General features: G+C 43.7%; 1 protein-coding gene across 2 annotated transcripts; it reads left to right on the top strand.

Moving 5' to 3' along the window:
- The first annotated feature begins 222 nt into the window (after positions 1-222).
- On the top strand, positions 223-20640 carry ZW10 (zw10 kinetochore protein). 2 transcript variants are annotated; one of them, XM_069947786.1, is made up of 16 exons: positions 223-412; positions 4301-4435; positions 5561-5662; positions 6437-6514; positions 7170-7329; positions 8747-8896; positions 9619-9810; positions 10863-11011; positions 12379-12561; positions 13684-13907; positions 15389-15460; positions 16566-16735; positions 17009-17139; positions 18238-18369; positions 19917-20119; positions 20434-20640. In XM_069947786.1, exons 1-16 carry the CDS (start codon positions 308-310, stop codon positions 20552-20554), a joined length of 2307 nt encoding a protein of 768 aa, XP_069803887.1. In that variant the 5' UTR covers positions 223-307; the 3' UTR covers positions 20555-20640. The 2 variants fall into 2 exon arrangements, with proteins under 2 accessions (XP_069803887.1, XP_069803886.1); XM_069947785.1 differs by having other exon boundaries at positions 10851-11011.
- The last annotated feature ends 317 nt before the right edge of the window (positions 20641-20957 follow it).

The raw sequence follows: 20957 nt of genomic DNA, 5'->3' as shown, positions 1-20957 counted from the left end.
CGGTTGTGTGCGCTATGAATACCGGGAACTGTAGTCTTTCTTGACTCAGCTTTAATCATTCGAGACGCCGTAAAGACTTCATATCCCATCATGCCTTGCGAAAACTAACCTACTCTGTATTTAGCTGTCATCAGCTACATCGCTGTGCATGCCGGTTGTTGTAGTCTCTGGTCTTGGAAACGTACTCGGAAAGACCCGGCTCTGGACTACATTTCCCGGCATTCCTCCTCTAGTAGGTTGAATTCCTTGGTTTGAAAGCGGCCCCGTCAGCGCCCGGGACAGTGGCGGCTCCGAGTTGGCAGGCGGGATGGCGTCTTTTGTAACTGAGGTGTTGGCACATTCTGGGCGACTGGAGAAGGAGGATTTGGGCACAAAGATCAGTCGCCTGTCTCGGAGGGTGGAAGAAGTGAAGGTGAGTGCTGGGTAATCCTATCTATAATGTGGGGGTTCCTCTGTAGCTCTTCCTGTCAGCATACCTGTCCTATTAGAAGGGGCTGTCCAGGAATATGTAACTCCAGCAGGGATCATATACTCTACACACAGTGATCTGGGATATAGGGAGACATACCAGCTGTGTCTATGGAGCTCTGCTGTCTTGTGGCCTCAGTCTGTGTTACAATGTATACGTGTGTGATTATATATATATATATATATATATATATATATATATATACACATACACATACACACACACACACACACACAGAGGGTAGAATGTACATATACAAGCCAAATCCTCCAGGGCTGTCCTACCCATAGGGATGTCCTATAGGGGCACCCCATCCCATATGGCAGGCTAGGAAGGTCATGTGACCATGGCGCAAAAAAAAAATAAAAAATACAGCATAGAGACCCCCCCCCCCCCCCCCCGGTGTAGTGCCACATACAGGGCACTCCCGATAATCTCACTTGGCACATAGTATTATGTATTTTTGCGTTGTATGTAATTATATAATGTCAGTAGGTAGGTATGGTGTTTTTCCATAGTCCGCCATTGTGTTACACTACTTTCATTGAGAAAGATAAAAGTGTAGCCCCCCAAATATCTCTTGGAGGCGTCAGTGACCGATACTGATAGAACAATGAAGGAGAGCTGTGGACCACATGGGACATCTGTCATCAAACATCATGGTCCATAGGTGTTGTCATAGTCCCACTGATCCAGTCATGAATAGGAGGTCACCGCGACGTCCTTTCTGCTAGTAATAGGTCCCATTTATAGAATTTATTAGCCGTGTATAAAGAGGATTTATTATAGGTGTTACTGCTACCCTAAGGCCCTATTCACATGTCCCGGGATCGAGTCAGTAAATAAGGATCCGCAATTAAGGACACATTTAGCGCCCATTGATTTCTATTGGGCTATTTACACATCAGTAGTTTATGGGTACACAATCCGATTCACAAAAAAACAAGTACTTGTCCTAGTACGGACCCAGATTTTTCTGTGGATTCTCGGATTTTAGTCAATGGGACCTGCAATTTTTTGTGGACGTCCATGGGAGGGTTGAGAAAAAAAAAAGTAAAAAAGTACAGTGGTGCTTTGGATTACGAGCATAATTTGTCCCTTGACCATACTTGTAATCCAAATCCACTCTTAAACCAAAGCAACTTTTCCCATAAGAAATAATAGAAATGCAGACAATTGGTTCCACACCCAAAAATAATTTATTATTCTGAATAACATGTAAAACAGATGAAACAAACATTCAGAAACAGCAGAATATGTGATATTATAAGTTACTGTACAGTAATGGAGAGGATGGGAAACACAAGGACTGACATAGACTGCAGGGAGTATCAAGGAATGAGCAGCGCAGATGTGGGCACATACATGCAGTGCTCTCTGTCCGGGGAGAGAGGGGTTACAGCTATGAAGAGATTACCTCCACAGTGCTGTCCCCTGATGCAAGCCCCAGCCTGAAGTGGATCTGCTATGATTTGGAAGGTGAGGGAGACTACCTGGGTCAGAGTACATAGCTGTAGACCCCGCTATGCAGACCATGCCCCTCCTCCACTCGCGCTACCACCCAGTACAGGGAGCTCTTACACCAAAGCAATGCTCTTAAACCAAGTCACATTTTTGAAAAACTGTGAGCTCTTAAACAAAAACGCTCTTAAACCAAGGTACCACTGTATAGCTATCTGCATTGTGGATGCACTTCATACAGGTTTAAGGGGATCGGGGATATGATATGTACAGACCAGAAAAAAAAGCTGAACATGTGTATGAGGCCTGACCCCATATTGTATCCTCTTCATATTCAAGATTTTTGGTTTAAGTATGTGAAATACTTCTTTGTTTAAACCCTTCAGGTCTCGGCTTGCAGTCAGTCAATGGAAACATTTTCTTAAAGGGGAACTATCAGCAGGTTAGACAAAGCTCCCTATTGCACAGCAGGCACTGAGGAGGAAGGTATGTCACTTACCTTCATCCTCTGCGCTGTTCCCGTGCAGTTAGACCGTTAGGAGCACAGCCCCGCCCCCCAAGTGACAATCCGGCCCAAGCTAGCCGCCATTCAAATGCCGCGTTTACACGGAACGATAATTCGCCCAATCTTTCGCTTAACGATTTGGTTTTTATAACGATCAGCGTTAAGACGAATAAATCGTTAGAAAATTTGTCAGAAAAATCGTTATTACAATCGTTTTTAAAATCGCTTAAGCCCATCTTTCACATAGGGTGAATCTTTGAAAGACTGTTTACACGAAGCGATCTGCCAATTTTTAATTAAAGACTATTTGAGAACCTGTTGAAAGATCAAAGTGAACGATTTCTCGATCGTCAGTTGATCGTTTGCTGTGTTTACACGGAACGATTATCGCTCAAATGCGATCGTTATTGCGAAAATTCGTTAGTTGTTCCGTGGAAACGCAGCATAATGATAATCAATTAAGGGGGTGGGCCAGATTGCTGCTATGGGGGTGGGGCAGTGCTCCTAACGGTCTTACTGGACCAAGGAGTAAGCAACTAAGTGCACGGCAACGGCTCTGAGAACCAAGGATATCAGCAGGTTAGATTCGGCTATTCTGCTGTTAGTTCCCCTTTAATTCTCATTGACAAACTGTAGTGCAGCCAGATTCTCTTCCCCTTTGCTGCAGATTTCTTGTCCAGCTCCACAATGTGGGACGCCAGCCTTAGACGCTGTTCACATGGTGCTGTAATCTGTATACATAGTGCAGTCTATAGTCTTCTTACCATTACATGACACTAGTGTGAACAGAGCTCAGTCTAGTATATGCCCCCGGGCCATGTAATGCTTTAAAGAGGACCTGTCACCCCCCACGCCAGGGTGACAGGCTCCCGACCCCCAGCTAGATCCCCTTATAGTTACCGCATGTCGCCGAGTCCCGCTGCCGGAGCCGATCCCGGGTAGGAGATATCGCGGTGAGAAGTCGGCGCGCGCTGTCCAGATGGGTCCGGTGTCCATAGAGAATGAATGGAGCCGTGCGCGCGCAGCAGAGATGAGTCCGGCTCCATTCATTCTCTATGGACGCCGGACCCATCTCCACAGCGCGCGCACGGCTCCATTTATTCTCTATGGACGCCGGACCCATCTGGACAGCGCGCGCCGACTTCTCACCGCGATATCTCCGTCGCGGGACTCGGCGACATGCGGTAACTATATGGGGATCTAGCTGGGGGTCGGGAGTCTCCTTTAATCCTTACTAACTACATTGTTAGTAATATGAAGCCGGCATAGAGATGAAGCGCTGCTCCGGGATAATGTCATGTTACTATATGCAGCTGCTGGAGGACAAGGCCAGGGACATGTGACACATCTATCCGTCATCCTTACAATGTCACTTTATTTGCACAGGATCTCTCAGCGGCTTCTCCTTATGATGCATATTTATTCCTCTTACATGGCTTCAGGAGTAGTTATGATGTAACCTGACTCTATAATAAACCTCTCTTCTCATCCAGGCTTCGGAGTCACTCTTATATCATACATGAGGTTTATACACTTTATCTGATGTAATAGCACTGGCTGTATACTCAGCAGTGCACTATATCTTGGACAGAGGTGGCAGCAGAGAGCACTTAGTCAGACGGGAAAGGATATACCACTTTCTGTAGGACATACAGCAGCTGATAAGTACTGGAAGACTGGAGATTTTTTTTTTTTTTTTAATAGAGTAAATTACAACTCTCTGGCACTTTCTGGCACCAGTTAATTTGAAAGGATCTTTTCTTTTTTCTTTTTTTTTTTTTTGCTCAGCAACCCCTTTAAGTTTTATAAAAGTTTTGAGCCTAAACACTATAAGCTTCAGCTCATAACATCCATTATCTTCATAGGGAGAAGTGTGTGACATGATCAATAAGAAGTATGATGAGTTTCTTCCCAGCATGCAGAGCGCTGAGGACCTGGTGACGCAGGTGAACAGTCTGAATAGAGATGTAGATAATTTAAAGTCGACAATAGAAAATGAGGTGAGTGATGTCGGGCAATGGCTTCTCCATCTCTGTCCTGTATGTTGTTGAGCAGTTTCTCTTGACAAAGAATACTAGAGGACTTCTACTATGGGGTAATGATGATGAGAATTAAAGGGGTCGTCCAATTTCTTCCCACACTTCCCAAAACACTGCAAGGTTAAGCTGAAACCTGGACTGTGAGCTTAAATTGGTGTTATGGAAATTAATAGGATAAGTAATAAAGAGCGAACCTCGAGCACTTGTCCGGACCCGAGTGTGTGCCGCATTTGATTATCGATAACTGAAGAGATTGGATGCAGTCTTAAGGCTACCTGGAAAACATGCTGCCGTAGGCCATGGGCTGTATTCCATGTTTTCAAGGACTCTGGGGCTTCATCCAACTTCTTCAGTTATCGGTTATCAAATGCGGCCCGCTCTGCACTAGTGGTCTAATGCGGCCCGCTCTGCACTAGTGGTCAAATGCGGCCCGCTCTGCACTAGTGGTCAAATGCGGCCCGCGAGCGGAGAACAAGGAGCAAATGAACGCTAATAGCGCTTGTCTGCTCCTCTCAGTCGGCCTGTGGAATACGGCCTTTATCATTGGGGTTTTATTGTTCCTCACAATCAATAAGCAGTTATGGCTCCTTCTGATTCCCCCTGTACAATGTAACTCCTGGCTGCCCGCTGTGGAGGAGACGGGAACACAAGTTCATTCATGTCACTTACTTGGAGTCCCCTGCACAATGGTCGGCCAGGAGAGGTGCTGTGCAGGAACCAGCTTATTTTTCCTGTGATTTCTGGGTGTCGCACAGATTGGAGCACAATGTTATGGCATATCATAGTGATGGGGATACCCTTCTATTTCCATGATCTGCATGGTGTACTGAAGCAAATTCTCCAGGTCAATTATGTTCTGATGTCAGAACAGACGAGACGGCCCAAGTGGTCTTTTTCTGCCGACAATCCTCTAGGTTTCTATGTCACCCTCCTTCTTGTAATGGATTATGGAGACTCCTGGAGATCCTGCTGGACCCTTCAGGTTTAAAGACCCTGGATTAATAGAAAAACAATCTAAATTCTCACCTAAAATTCAACTCTTATTAATAGTGTCTGTGAAATTAAGATATTTCAATCTCTATTCAGGTTCAGAATGAACTGAAAGTGGCCATCAGTGAATTCACAGAACTGAAGCATCAGCTGGAGAGAAACACCATGATCTTGGGAGTGCTCCGACAGCTACAGGAGGTCAGTATGAGGTTTATGCGTCTTCATCAGGAAATAATAATGTCATCATGACTGGGGGGAGCGTGCCTGACCCAGTAGGTGCCTGCCCCATCGGTTGGTCGTGGCTGTGGAGGTGTCCCACCTCGGTCCCTGGCTGGCTGAGTGGGGTCTCTATTGGCCAGATTGTGACGTTGAAGAAGGGAGAGCTGGAGAATGCCGATGGGTGCCCTGGAGTCGGGCACTGCATGGGCACGGGGAACGGTAAATTCGTCGTTGTGTTCCTCCCACCCCCTGCCCTGAGTCCCCCCGCTGGACTTTCTCCTTTAAATATGTTAGGGGGAAAAAAATGAACTGAATAACAAGGGGACACCGTGAGAGGTTAGTTAGAGGAAAGATCAGAAGCAACATGAGAAAATATTACTTTATTGAAAGAGTAGTAGATGCTTGGAACAAACTTCCATCAGATGTGGTTGGTAAATCTACAATAACTGAATTTGAACATGTCTGATATATATATCTCTAAGTTCCAATGAACCCACTTCAGTGTATATATATATAATATATATTATTACAATCTTGTGTGTCTCTATGTAACACCGGTGGCTGAAGAAGGTGCGTACAGTCCTAAGGAGTCTGGGTACAGAAAGCGGCTTCTGTTCTAATAAATCCCCCCCCCCCCCCAATGTGTTGAGCCTCTGTCCTTGCTACAAGAGTTAGGATTACTGGTCGTAAAAGAACTTGTGTTTCACATTTCACCCTTTGAACATGTAATTGACTCATCCTATTCCGTTTCAGTTTAATAGCGCAATAGAGAAATATAACACCGCATTGTCCGAGAGGAACTACATCAGCGCAGCAGAGCAACTGGAAAAGGTAACTTTTTAAATATATTCTAATATAGATCTAATGCTAATATATTCAGTTTTTGATCTCATTTGCAAACGACAATCTCTTTTTATGATATTAAAGATATAGAAGAGAGTGTAATCCAGCTCACCTAGTTACATAGCATCCAGAGAAGGTACATGGATCAAGATTGGATCCAACAAAAATAACACGTCCTCCAGTGCAGATTCTGTTGTATAATAAAGACGCCAACATGACATGCAGGGATACCATGCAGCATCATTCAGATGTGTGCTCTTATTCACACAGGTAGCCCAGTAAACACTTACTTAAATTTAAATATTTCTGCACTCTTCCAGTACTTAACAACAACAACAACCGTTCTATCCACGGTTACCGGCCGGTGTTCCATTAATTCTAACGGAGCCATGTCATAGAGGGGAGGGAATTCTCTCCCACTAGGGGCGGCCCGGCCGGCCTCCAGTGCTTGAGCACCGGCCGGTAACCGCGGATATAACGGAAAATGGACCGCGGCGCCGTTCTATCCCTGTGTCAGGTTAAAGAGGATGTACCTGGTGGTACATCCTCTTTAAGAGGGTACAGAGGGGGCTCAGAACTTGAGCCCTCTTTGTAAATTGTAAATCATGCACTTTATAACCGAGATATCTTTTTAAATTGTTAGGCTCAGAATTGTCTGAAGATCCTTAAGTCCCGGAAGGGCTTTGAACTCAAGGTGCTGAAGTCTCTGGGGATCGAGGTGACTGTACAGAAGCAGAACATGCTGTACCACCTCGGGGAGGAGTGGCAGAAGCTGGCAGTGTGGAAGCTTCCCCCATCCAAAGGTACCCACTCCATAGGGAGTAACCAGCACAGTAAGATGTACATACTAGTATATTGCCAGTATACTCAGTGTCTGCACACTCTTCTCTATCGAGGATAGATATAGCATGGTTAAATATGTGTTCATTGCCACAGGTGAATAAATAAACATTTACATTTGGCGCCTACACATACAATCATATAAACTCGTATAACAGTCACAGAAAAGCAATGTATATTGAGCTTTCCTCAATGGAAAGACTATACTTACTTTTATAGCATAGTTCATTTGGCTGCTATAACAAAGTACACCTGTCTGTCTTACCAGAGCTACTGTATGGCAATAGAGTCACAGGGTATGCTCACATAGCTGTTTCTCTATCCCTCATGGAGTTGTATGGTGTGGCACCACTCCACACAGGTTCTAGTCACTATGACCGTCTAGGTGAGAGTAGCCCATGGTCCCTCATTGTGGTAGTTATGGGTAGGCTGTGTCTGTACAATAAACACAGAAGGAGTTACTGTATGTTGCTAATCCAGACATTGGTGCAGTGTGAAAAGTGCTGCTATACTATACATCAGGGATGGGAAGCCTTTGGCCCTCCAGCTGGTGCAAAATAACAGTTCCCATTATGGACAGCCATAGCTTTTTGCCTTTCATGCATGATGGAAATTGTGGTTTTGCAACAGGTGGAGGCTTGAAGGTTCCTCATCTCTGCTACACATGGTACTGTAAGCTCATAAGTCTTTTCTATCTAGACATAACCAGATGCTGATGGGAATGCTATACTCCGCAGCCTTTGTATTGGATTATACATTACATTTATAAGTTGGTTTTATATGCACAAGACAAAAAGGGCTGCACATCAGGTGTGATGTGCAGCCATTTCTGTCTTTTTGGCTTATGCATATTTTATGTATTCTGTCCCTTTCTTCATTGTGGCTAGCACTCGTGCTTTGTAAGACCCATGTGATCCTAATTAGCAGGAAGCACCTGTGTACATAACGGGAGGATCTCCTAGTATTCTCCCATTCTACCTGCAGAAGAATGGTGAGAGGTAAGAGCTTGTTCACACTTGTGTTGCTTGGCGTCCACTTTTTCCGCCGGTGGCGCCTGTGGGGTTCGGGGGGGCCCTTTGGGGTTTGGTCCTGTGACATTGGGGTTGCAGGGCCACTCCGTGGCCCCCGTTCTCTGCTTGCGCACATTTAGCGGGGATTGTGTTTGCTGACAGACACAGTGATGTTTTTTGGTTAGGGACTTATGTGTATCAGAAGACCTGCACGTTGGTACATGAGGCAATATGGTTTGATCAAATTATATACTAACTTCTGATGTTGTTTTTTAAATGTAGCTGAATAAGCTTTCGTGTCAACCATGGGTGTGATGTGCAGCCATTTCTGTCTTTTTGGCTTGTGCATAAGTTAGTTTTTTTATTGCAGATTATTCAAGCCTGGAAATGATCTTGAAGACCGAGCTGCACTTGTGCACACTGCCATCACCTGACGAAACCAATTCTGCTCCAGTACTGGGATCTGTGCTACAGGCATTGGCCATTCTAGGAGAGCTGAACACAAAGTTAAAGTTTTTCAGTAAGATCTCATTAATATTGGTCATGTGTGATCTGCATAGGGGGCAGCTAGCACCAAGAGGGAAAAATAACTAAAGGCCCTAATACACAAAGCGTTTATCGGACGATAATCGCCTCCTTTAATAGAAGACAATGATCAGCCGACATGCACAATGTCGGCTGATTGTTGTCTTTCAACATGTTAAGACCCCTCCCGGCACTCACTTGCTCCCTCTCGTTGCCCCGTGTAATAGGAGCTTTAGTCTTAATTCCCCCTTCTTAGCTGCTGAGGGTGTATGGTGTAAGCTGGAGGATGCACATGTTCAGTCACTTCCACCACAGCCTGATCTTTGGACTAGAGACTTTGTGGTAGCATTACTTTAATCTCTTAACGCCCCATGATACACATGGGTGGCTGCCAAACCTGGCCATTTAACCATCTAGATGCTGCAGCTATTGGCAGCCACCTCCTCCAGGTGATGCTGGGTGCCAGTTGCTTCCAGTGTCCCCTCAAGATGGAAGTGTACATGGCTGTACAAGCAATGAAGTGACAGCATAGTCATATCCCTAGAAGAAGGGTATAAAAAAAGCGCCAATAAAAAAAAAAAAAAAATTGAAAAATCCTTTATAATAAAAATTGTATATACTCCTTAAACTACAGCTCTCTATGCAAAAGACCAAAACCAATGATATGAAGATTTTCTATGACCTGTGTAAAAGATCCACTACATCTCTTCTCTTTAGGTCAGTTGCTGCTGAATTATATCCTTAAGCCTCTGGTATCATATCCCTCTCTTCACGTTCTTGTGGAGCCCCAGGCTCAGGGAGTTATATTACGCTTTGAAAGCACAAAGACTAAGCTGCAGCACCCGCCGCCCGCAGAGGTGTTCATGAAGCTGAAGGTGGTTCTGGAGCTACTACACACACATTTACTGGGTAAGGCACACATGAACATATAAGCATTGGGATGGCATAGTAGTAGTGCTCACACTGAGAATTAAGGATGGTCCGAACAGAGTTCGGTTCGGGTTCGTACGAACCCTCGGTAATGATTCCAGCTGTCTGCCCGCTCCGTGGAGCGGGCGGATCCAGCGGGAGGACCGCCTGGAAAACTGGGATACGCCAGTTTTCAGGGCGTTACTCCCGCTGGATCCGCCCGCTCCACGAAGCGGGCAGACAGCGGGTATCTGCTGCCGAGCGTTCGGGTTCATAGGAACCCGAACCTCAGCAGGTTCGGACCATCCCTACTGAGAATCCTTCATCCTCATACACTGGAGAAGTGTAAAAGCTAGCATGCCCCCTATATGTATCCAGGACACTATATAAGAGCTGTGATTTTATTATTCTATTAATCAAAATAATGAGAACAAATCAGGGTCATAATATTGATTCATTACCCTCTCATGGGCATCTTGCCAGGTATAAGATTTTAGGATTTCTGTTCCATTTGATGTTGAGATAGTGTATATGCATGTATGTAACCCGGCGTGCCCGCAACACTCTGCCCTGGTCACGTGGCGCACCCACAACACTCTGCAACGGTCACGTGGTGCACCCACAACACTCTGCAATGGCCATGTGGCCACCCGCAACACTCTTCTATAGATGTCAGTCTTCAAACTGCAGTTTCCTGTGGTCTACAGTACGTGGTTGCTGTAAACTATATCTCTGACCTGTTACTAGCAGAACAGTTTAGCATCTTGAGATGTTTCTTTTAAAGTACTATTCAAGTTATTTAAATGGGCACTATCATAAGGACATGTCAAGTTTTGAATGGTCTTGGACCCATTGCTGAGACCCCGAGTGATCAGAAGAACAAGATGGGAGAAGCTGTCAGGAATGGTGCACACGGCTCACTGCACCAGTAAAAAGGCGTCTTTGACGTATCCATAATTTCCTCTATCATCGGGTGTACAGTTTGTGTCAATGCTGCCATGTACATTGCAAGATTGGACTATTGTGTCCCTTATTTCTAGATGTCCCTGTAGAAAACCAACAAGGAGAAGAGGAAAACAAGGTGGTCCTGGCAGAGGTTCTTGGTGATCTGATCTGGGAAGATATTTCAGAATCCATCATTAAAGACTGTCTGGTATACTCCATACCCAACAATAGCAACAAGCTGGAGCAATATGAAGAGGTAATAAGTTTAGAAGCGTAAATGTGGTGGACTGTAAAGTTCATTTAATAGGTTACCTTTAGAGAAGAGCGAATCTACAGTAAGAACGAAGCCAAGTGCTATGCTCCTATCTGCATTCTGCTCTCTAGGCTGCGAGCTTTGAAGTCTGCTCCGCTCCGTGCCGCTCCCCCCCAGGTGCTGGGAAAAGATGATCCATTCCTGGGAAACTGGTAGAAGTTTCCCAGGACTGGATCCATCTTTTCCCAGCACCTGGGGAGGAGCAGCACGGAGCGGAGCACACTTAAAAGCTCGCAGCCCAAGGAGCGGTATGCAGATAGGAACGAAGCGCTTTGCGCCATTCCTACTGTAGATTCGCTCATCTCTAGCTACCTTGATTATCAGTGGAGTCTTAGGGTCCTATTACACAGAGCGATTTTTAAAGATTAAAAGACTAACCATAAACGATCGCAAACGAGATTGTTTATCGTTAACCTGAAATCGTTCACCATATTACACAGAACGATGGTCGTAAGTTACAATCGTTACTATGATCGTTATTGCGATCATTACTACGATCGTTTACTCCTTCTGATCCCAGCAAAAACAATGTGCAATTACACAACGATTAGTGAACAAATGCGGAACTTGAGTGATGAATGTGGAATTACAGCGAAGGATTAGCTATAATTTTAGGTTCAGTTCTAAATCAACGATCAACGACATATAAACGATTTTTTGATTGTTGCCTGCAATTACACAGAATGATTATCGTTTAAATTCGAACTATATAACGATTTTTTGCACGATAATCGTCCCTTGTAATAGGGCCCCTATTGCTCATTTCTATTCAATCTTTTGCTTTTGTGAACTTTGTGTGGATTATTATCGCCATCTAGTGTTAGATGTTAGATTACATGGATCTTGCTGTAATAGACCCAGTAAAAGCTTCATTTAAAATGGTTGTTGAGAAGAAAACCGCTTGGTAAATTGAAGGTAGTGGATTTGGCTTTTCTATCCCATCAGCTGTCGGTGTTATGATTGACTGACTGAATAAACTCAGTGTTATGCTTTTGGGGATTGCCCCAAGTTTATGCTTTTTTTTTTTTTTTTCATTGTTGGCTGTGAGCATTGCCCTATCAATTTGGAACCTGTTAACCTCAACATAAATTACAATAATCCCTCACCACTTTGCAGAATAAACATGTTAAGGGTGCGTTCACACCTACAGGATCTGCAGCAGATTTGATGCTGTGTTCAGTTATTTAAATGAAATCTGCTGCAGAAAATCAGCTGCAGATCCTGTAGGTGTGAACGCACCATAAAGCTGTAATATTATGTAGTTTATGGTTGTTAATTTGTCACCATTTGCATTTTTATTTTGCATCCAGGTTATAAAGGCAACAGAGCAGTTTGAAAATGATCTGAAAGGAATGAAATACCTGAAGGGCGACGCCACCGAGCTGCTGAAATACGCCCGGAATGTCAACGCTCACTTTGCCAGTAAGAAATGCCAGGATGTCATTGTTACAGCGAGGAACCTGATGACCTCTGAGATACATAACACTGTGAAGGTGAGGAAGAGTCCATTGTCCTATCTACATGTACTACAGATATTCTAAGAGATCTCGTGTGACATTCTGTACAGAATTATAAATTCATAGAGTTGTTAATAGATTTGGTGTAGCAGCCATAGAGAATCTGTATATGAGAACACACGTTGGCTTTCCCATGTGAGGTTCCTGAGCCAGGGCCTAGCGCATCTCTAGTACAGTCCCATTGACGTGCAGTCATCTGAATTGTAGGAAAGGGACTAAGGGCCCTATTACACGGGACGATTATCGTGCGAAAAATCGTTAAATCGTTCGTATTTAAACGATAATCGTTCTGTGTAATTGCAGGCAACGATCGAAAAATTGTTCGTATGTCGTTGAACGTTGATTTAGATCTGTACCTAAAATTATCGTTTATCGTTCGCTGTAATTCCACGTTCGTTTGCTCAAGTTCCGCATTTTTTCACTAATCGTTCAGTGTAATTGCGCATTGCCCATTGTTTTGCTAGGATCAGATGGAGTAAACGATCATATTAGCGATCGCAATAACGATCGTAACTAACAATTAACGTTCTGTGTAATATGGTGAATGATCTCAGGTTAACGATAAACAATCTCGTTTGCGAACGTTTATCGTTAGTTAAAAATCGTTCTGCGTAATAGGACCCTAAGTTTAGTGGTGTGACCACTTTTATATAGAAATCAGTGCGAGTCCTGCTCACAAACCCTCATTGATTAACTCTTTGTAATCATTTCACGTTGTCATTTTGGTAGGTTTGATGTGGTGTATCCACAGGCATGAGCCAAACTGGAGGTGGGTTTGAAAAATGTGAAATAATAAATCTTCCTTTATTTACATAGCACCAGCATATTCCCCAGCACTGTACAAAGCTTATCATAACGTATCCGTATATTGGATGTGGGAGGAAATCTGAGAAAAGCCACAAAAACACTGGGAGGACATACAAACACCATGCAGATGTTGCCCTAGGGGGACCCCAGTTTTTGAAGCCAACAGTACTAACCACTCCCCAGTAGTGTGTGAATATAGAAATCAGAGTAACATCTGTCTTATTGGTGAGCAAGATATTCCCTTATGTAAATTCTGCCTTATAATTGTTATGTATCGCCCTGTTACCATAGATCACACCGGATTCTAAAGTAAACGTACCAAAACTCCAAAGCCCCGGGGGTGAGAAGATGAAACAGAAGAGCCCGTCACACGAAGCTCCAGCTTTAGAGAATGAAGTCAAGCTGAGTCCACACACCTTCTCGCTGCCCACCTGCCGGATCAGTGAGTCTGTAGAGAAGCTGATGGAGCTGGCCTACCAGACCCTCTCAGAAGCCACAACCAGCAATGAGCCCTGGTAAGTGTGGACTGGGGATCGAAAGTCTTGTGCCAAAAATCAGTGGAAATCCTTGTTTGCATATGGCGATAGTAGTTCTCAAAATTTCTATGTGGGCTCTCTTCTCTAAACCTCTAGAAAAAGTATATGCTCCACATCAAAGTTAAGTGCTCTCTACCCCCTGTACAGAGTAGTCATATACATAGACTCTCTCACTGTGTGCTATCTGCCTGCAGTTACTAGCACAAGGTCAATCAGGTACTTGATGTCTGTCTCCTCCCTTATGGTATATGTTACAGGATAGAAGGGTTGAGCATGCTGAATCCTTTGTTCTCAGTGTCGTACTCCTGCTTTATCATTCAGAGCCGCGTGTACATGTGTAAGGGGTTTTGTAGGATAACTATTATGTCACCAGACACCTGATCTGTCAGTGACATTTCAGAAGTTAGGATCAGTGCTAAAATCCCTGATGATTACTAAAACTAAAGGGCAGAGGAGCCCAGATGAGCGATGTATCTCTTAGTCTCTGCCCGCTGTCCAGAGCCAAGCAGATGTAAAGGGGTACAGCACTTGGCTCAGCTCTTCTGTCCTCTTATTTTAACAGATGACGGGGGTCTCCGCACCTGAACCCCCAACAATTTAAATGTTCTGACATGTCTCTATGACAAGTCGGAAGTTTGTCACCTGTAACGCAAAGCTTGTCGAGATATGTGTACAATACTCTATCAAACAGGAGATATTGGGCACATAATGTACCCAGTAAATGGCCCCTGAAGTGGCCATCTTGCTGGAAGAAGTGCTCCTTATTCTAATGCCTCCCATTCTAGCAGTCAGGGCTGTAGGAAAGTTAGAGACATCATCTTTCTCTTCTCTGAATAAAGGTAATGCAGTTAACCATGGCGCTGACAATCTACTGTAGCTGGCAGTCCCCTAGTGAGCATCCCCTATTTAGTGGATGGCCGCCATTTAATGGCAAATATTTGCTGTTATTTTAAAACAACGGCTGTTATATTGAAATAATGGCCGTTATTTACTGTTATATGGCGGCCATCCACTCAATTTCACCATTGTGTGAGAAGATCCTTTCTGTGCTTTTAATCCACTCCTGGTTTTGGTTGCAATATGAGGACCACAATACTGACTGAAATATACGTAGTGTGAACCCAGCCAGAAGCTGTATCCATGTTCCAGACACCCTAGGGCTGCATCCTACTACTTCAACCACCTGTATTCAGATGCCGAGACTTTCGGGTTCAGACAAAGTGGAGCATGCTCGAATTACACTTCTCTCTAACACCAGGTCGCTTCCACCAGATATTGTCTGACAGAATTCATGAGAGGGGTCCATTACAGCCCCATAAGGCTGGGGCTTCTTTAGTTGGTTTCGCTTTTCTGGGTTTATTATAGTTAAAATTCCTAGCTTTCTCCTTTTCTGTATGGTTTATTTTTTCTTTGTAGTTTTTTAATTTAATTTTTTTATCACTGCTTCCCCTTCTTTTCAGTGCCATCCAGCTGTTCTACACTGTCAGAAACATTTTCCATCTGTTCTATGATGTTGTCCCAACGTATCACAAGTGAGTGTTCTCGCATCCTCATAAAGCTCATGCATTCAGTTATTAGTGTAAAATCTGTACTATTCCTACGCCAGAAGCTGGAGATCATGCCGTTATCTGTAGATACTGTTATCCATTTATTACGGGGGCGTACCCTACCCCCTGTGCCAAATTCGTTATACTAGCTTAGATTATATCTTCCCATTGATTTCAGTTATTGGAGTCTGCACATTAGCTGTGGACGCTCCTGATCCATCGAGTACATGTACTAGTCATGTTTACCAGACACTTTGTATGAACCCTGACCACTCGGTGTATTACAGTCCCACCAGGAGTAGACAAAGCTTATTAGTTGTTTCCTGATGAGACGGCGGTGCGCTCAGTGCTGCTCCACCAGTAATAGGGCACTTATTTCTCCCCATTGGTTTTCATTATAAACCACTAATTATTACCCATGGTATATGGAGCAGCACCTCCACACGTTCTTCTGTCTGAACTCGGAAGTCAGTTTAGCTTAAAGGCAAGAGACTTAGAGATCCTATAATTTCTTTATTTGCTGTGTTATTTAGTAAGAGATTGACTATAGAATGTATTAGGTGACATTGTCCTCTCCTTGCTGCAGCCTCTGTGTGGACTCACAGCTACTGGATCCACAGCGGATTTTACGCTGCGGATTCGCAGCGGAATCTGCTGTGGATCCAGTGCCATTCATCCCTATGATAGCACATACTCACAGTGGGATTGACATCCTGCTGTGAGTATGTGAGTTAACCCCCCCCCCCCTGCTGCCGAGAGCATACATTACCTGCTCGGCGACGCGGCTGCATGTGAGGCTCCTATTTTCGGTCTCGCTTAGCCAATCAGTGCACGGCAGCGAGTATTGCGCTATCATATGGATGAATGGCACTGGATCCACAGCAGATTTCGGATCCGGTAGGTGTGAAGGCACCCTTACTCCTCTTGCTCGCTCTCCCCTTCTCTCACACTCCCCCTCGCTGCCTCCCTTCCTCACCTCTCACTCTCTCTTGATTTCTTCTCTCTCTGTCTCTCCCCATAACAATGCATTTAATTGTCCGCACAGGCAATTGGGTGCATATTTTGTAACACATTTGTTCTTTCTTTACAGAGAAAACCTACAGAAACTTCCTCAGCTCTCTGCCATCCACCACAACAACTGCATGTACATTGCGCACCACCTCCTAACACTCGGGCACCAGTTTCGGTATCATCTCCCTTCTCCGCTCAGTGACGGAGCGGCCACTTTTGTAGACATGGTTCCTGGATTTAGACGGCTAGGTAGGTTGAATAGTGTGATTTTTTTTTTTTTTTTTTATTTTGTTTTTTTGTGGATTTTAAGTGTTTTTTTGTCTGTAGTTTATTGTAATGTACCAACATTATGATTCTACATTCACCAAAAAATTCTTTAAAGGAAGCTTGAGATTGTCATAAACAATGCTTTTAGTCCTGCAACTAAAATGTCCAGATTGTACTTAGGGCACTCTATACATAACTTCTGAAGCGGATGTTTTACAGTTGCCTAAAATATCTTTTTCTTTGTTGTTTTAAAAGGCACAGAGACTTTTCTGGCACAAATGCGGCTGCAGAAAGGAGAACTTCTTGACAGGTTATCCAGTGCACGGTCCTTTATTAACATGGAGGATGAAGACAATTATACAGCTGGGCACAAAGCAATTCGGCAGGTATGCAAGCTGCAAAAATAAGTATGAAAACACTTACCATAAGGTTTGGTTATATGGGAAAAGCCTGTGTGGTTTTTGATGCAGTATTCACACTGGTTTCCACATCACTGCTCCACTTGACTTAAATGGGAGACTGGGAACTGTGCAAAAAAAAAAAAAAAAAACTACATTCTACACAATTACGGTTTGAAGCTTCTGTTGAACTGAATGGAAGCTTCAGGGCTGACCACAGCAGCAATGACGATTATAGAAACTAGGGAGACTATGGGATGTCTTGATGTTTTTCAGGCAACCATTGGGCTGCATCCAACTTCTTCAGCCACAGGTAGTCAAATGCTGTACACTCAGGTTCGGATTATTTCGAGTGAAACCTATGAACAGGGAAAATTTTTCCAGGGATGTTCTGTGACCTGTGTGGTTTGTCTCCTCAGTCTGACATCGCTGCTGCAGGCTGGGGGTCTGTGTAAGGAGAAGCTTACATTAACCCTTTACAAGCAGCTGTGTGCTAGTCTGGCAGATTAATCCCTCAAAAAATCAGCCCCCTCACAGCTAGAATCCCACCACATTTGGATCTGTCTCTGCCAAAAGGAACACTCTTGTCTGTGTGTTATGAATCTTTGTTGGGGCTGGGATTCGTGCTGATAAAAAAAAGGGTACCATGCAACTGCAGACAGTTGTGGATGCACATCCGTAGTCCTGTCTGTACTCGCGGTTATGGAGAGGGCTATGGGTGTGTAAATTGGCCCTTAGTTAGAGGGCCTTTTCCCCCATAGATATTGGAGGGTCTGCCATAAGAGTCTAATGAAAAATACTTCTAGAAGCCATGAATATCTTCTGATGGGATTCCCCATCTTCTGTCGAACCTGGTGTGGCAGTCACTGACTACTACTTCCAGACAAGGAATTAATGGAGAGCTAGTAGAACCTTGTTTCTTATTAATTTCTATATTTATTTCCATTTCATTTGGGACCCCTGTCCTGAAAATAGGTGCGTATCCCTGCTTTGCATCCCTCATCATCATAACAGGAATGTTTCAACGTGGTTTGTATTGCCAAATTAACTTACAGCCAAAACGAATGTCATATCTTTCTTTTGTAGGTTATTCATCAGCTGAGTCGTCTAGGTAAAGTGTGGCAGGACGTGCTTCCTGTAGGAATTTACTGCAAAGCCATGGGGACGTTACTAAACACGGCCATCACTGAGATGATCAACAAAATAACTGCACTGGAGGTAAGACTAGTATAGGTGTCCAGACACAGCGCCTTCCTAGCTCTACTCTACCTGCAAGTTTGGGGGACATAACACCTGCATCCCTAGATAATACCTGTGCTTCTACCAAAAGCTGCTGAAAACAATGTGATCTCACCCCTGTGAGGTGCACAGAGAGGGGAGAGGAGAACTCAGCTGCACACTTCACCCTATTGTAGCAAACTTTTGGGCCTGAAGACATGGACACTGATCGATCAAGACTTTTGACATTTTAAAGTGACAGGTATATTTTGAGGGATATTTCTGTTTAGAAAACTTTTATGGCATATCCACAAGCTATAGTTCAAATAAAAAAAAAACAGTAGGGGCACTCACTGATGAAGATGCTGGGGCAGATTTCTTTTATTTAATAATGCATGGATGTACACTGGGCGGACGCCAGGCAGGTGCAGGTTGCAAGCTTATTTCGCCCAACTGTGCTTCAACAGACCCCTCCCCCTGGTCCCACCCTAGCACCTGCAACTACATGACTCTCTAACACTCATATTGGCTGCTGGCCAGTGGTGGGAGCTGCATCTTTTAGACATTTATGGCATATCATGTCGATCTGCCGTAAATGATTCAGTAATAAAACACACCTTAAAGGTAGCTTCACACGCACCTTAATCGTTGCGGATCAGCAGTTTTGATCTAAATAACTGAAGACTGCATCAAATCTGCACCATCAAATCTGCTGCCGATCCTGTACATCTGAACGCACGCTAAGGGGGGAATACAACAAGTCTGGCATGCTAGTTTTTTTTTTTTTTTTTGCTGTAAATGTTGCATGTGTTTGCACAAGCCTTATTTTGCCTATTTGTGACTTTCTTACACCAGTTTTCAGATGTAGTCATTGTTACATTCTCCCAAGGTATTTTTAAGATCAGTGTTTGTCGTCAGTGACCAGAAAAGTCTTCAGATCCAGAGGTTTAAAACTTGTTCTGATCACTTCTTTCTGACGCAGGTGCCTGGCACAGAGAGCTTTGATAAACTTGACATGCAGTGCACCCATGTTGTAAGGAAAAATGGTTTATTTCACTGATGGCAAGCAATTTACTATTTGTATTTTATTTTACTGTTTTTATTGTGCATTGATTTGTCTTTGTACGTACATTCAGATCGGGGCTGTACATATACTGATTCTGTATACAGTAGAATGTATTCACATTGCAGCTCAAAAACTCTTGCAATTCCACATGCCAAAAAAATTGCTGGCCTCCAAATCTTCATGGTTTGTTACCCATAGGTTATAAATTAGATTTAGAAATCTGTCCCTCCCTTTGCTTTTAGGAGAGCAGCATCACTAGACTGACCACTTATCCCTCTCCTCCATGGCGATAAACGGACGTGCTTAGGGGTCCAAGCTTCCATGTTGTCCACTATCTAATGCATATGACAAAGTGCTAGTAAAATAAACTCTAAACAAAAGCAAAAGTCAAATTTTCTGAACATGAGAAATTTCAAAAGACAAAGGCTGAAATAGGAACCACACATTTTTATATTGTGACCATTCTTATTTTTTTTTGTAGGACATTTCCACAGAAGATGGAGAGCGGCTGTATACACTGTGCAGGACAATGATCGAAGAAGGACCCCTGGTCTTCACTCCCCTTCCAGAAGAAGGAAAAAACAAGAAGTTTCAGGAGGAGGTGCCCATCTATGTGCAGAAGTGGATGAAATTCAAAGAACTCATGATCATCCTGCAGGCAAATCTACAGGAGATAGTTGACAGGTGGGTCAGACTCTTCAACTCTCTTCATTTTTAATCTGATTTACCATTATAGTTTTTATCAAGGCTATAATGTAGATAGCAGGTATTTGGGATAGGACAGCGATATTGGGTTATTGCGGTCTGATGCCAAGAAATCTACAGCGCTCTGCCCGGTAAGTAATGAAGGGGTCGCTGTGGCCACCAAGTAGTTGCAGGTCCCATCTGTCAGATAAATACCAGAAAAGTTTCCGGAAGGGGATCCCAAACCCCCTTTGCTGTGATGCAGTTTTATTCTTCATAGCTGTTCTCTGGCTCATGTGTTTTTTTCCTTACAGGTGGGCAGATGGTAAAGGACCCCTGGCCACAGAGTTCTCCCCTAATGAAGTGAAGAGTTTGATCAGAGCTTTATTTCAAAACACAGAGAGAAGAGCAGCAGCTTTGGCCAAAATTAAATAACCCGCTTTACCTTGTATGCTGTCTGTAATATTCTGTACATATTTCTCTTTGAGAACACCAGTAAATACCTTCTTAAGAACTTTTAACTTTTTGAGACTTTTTCTTTTTTTTGCAAATCTGTTAATAGGGTGACGAGGACAAAGTTTTTAGAAAGTAGCAGTGAAACTTGAGTATCTATTTTATTTATCTTAAAATAAATTGCTGACCCCCTGTGCAACCTCGACCTTTACATTTCATAGGAGTACCAAAAAAAATGACATTATATCGTATTTACTTATGTAGCACCAACATATCCACTGTGCTAACACATATACAAGATATGCCGAACTCCACCATACAACAGACTACCTATACTGTTCTAATATATGGGGAATAAATATTGGAATGATAAAGAACTTGGGTT

This window comes from Dendropsophus ebraccatus, chromosome 12, assembly GCF_027789765.1.
Source record: "Dendropsophus ebraccatus isolate aDenEbr1 chromosome 12, aDenEbr1.pat, whole genome shotgun sequence".
Lineage (NCBI taxonomy): Eukaryota > Metazoa > Chordata > Amphibia > Anura > Hylidae > Dendropsophus > Dendropsophus ebraccatus.
The sequence above is the reverse complement of the archived record's forward strand: the minus strand, read 5'-3'. Positions and strand labels throughout refer to the sequence as shown.

What these genes read in the sequence shown, in the direction of transcription:
- ZW10 (XM_069947785.1), top strand. Translation starts at nt 308, where the DNA reads ATGGCGTCTTTTGTAACTGAGGTGTTGGCACATTCTGGGCGACTGGAG. An exon ending in ACAACCAGCAATGAGCCCTG is followed by an intron (nt 13,908 to 15,388) that starts GTAAGTGTGGAC and finishes CCTTCTTTTCAG; the next exon opens with TGCCATCCAGCTGTTCTACA. An exon ending in TCCTGGATTTAGACGGCTAG is followed by an intron (nt 16,736 to 17,008) that starts GTAGGTTGAATA and finishes TTGTTTTAAAAG; the next exon opens with GCACAGAGACTTTTCTGGCA.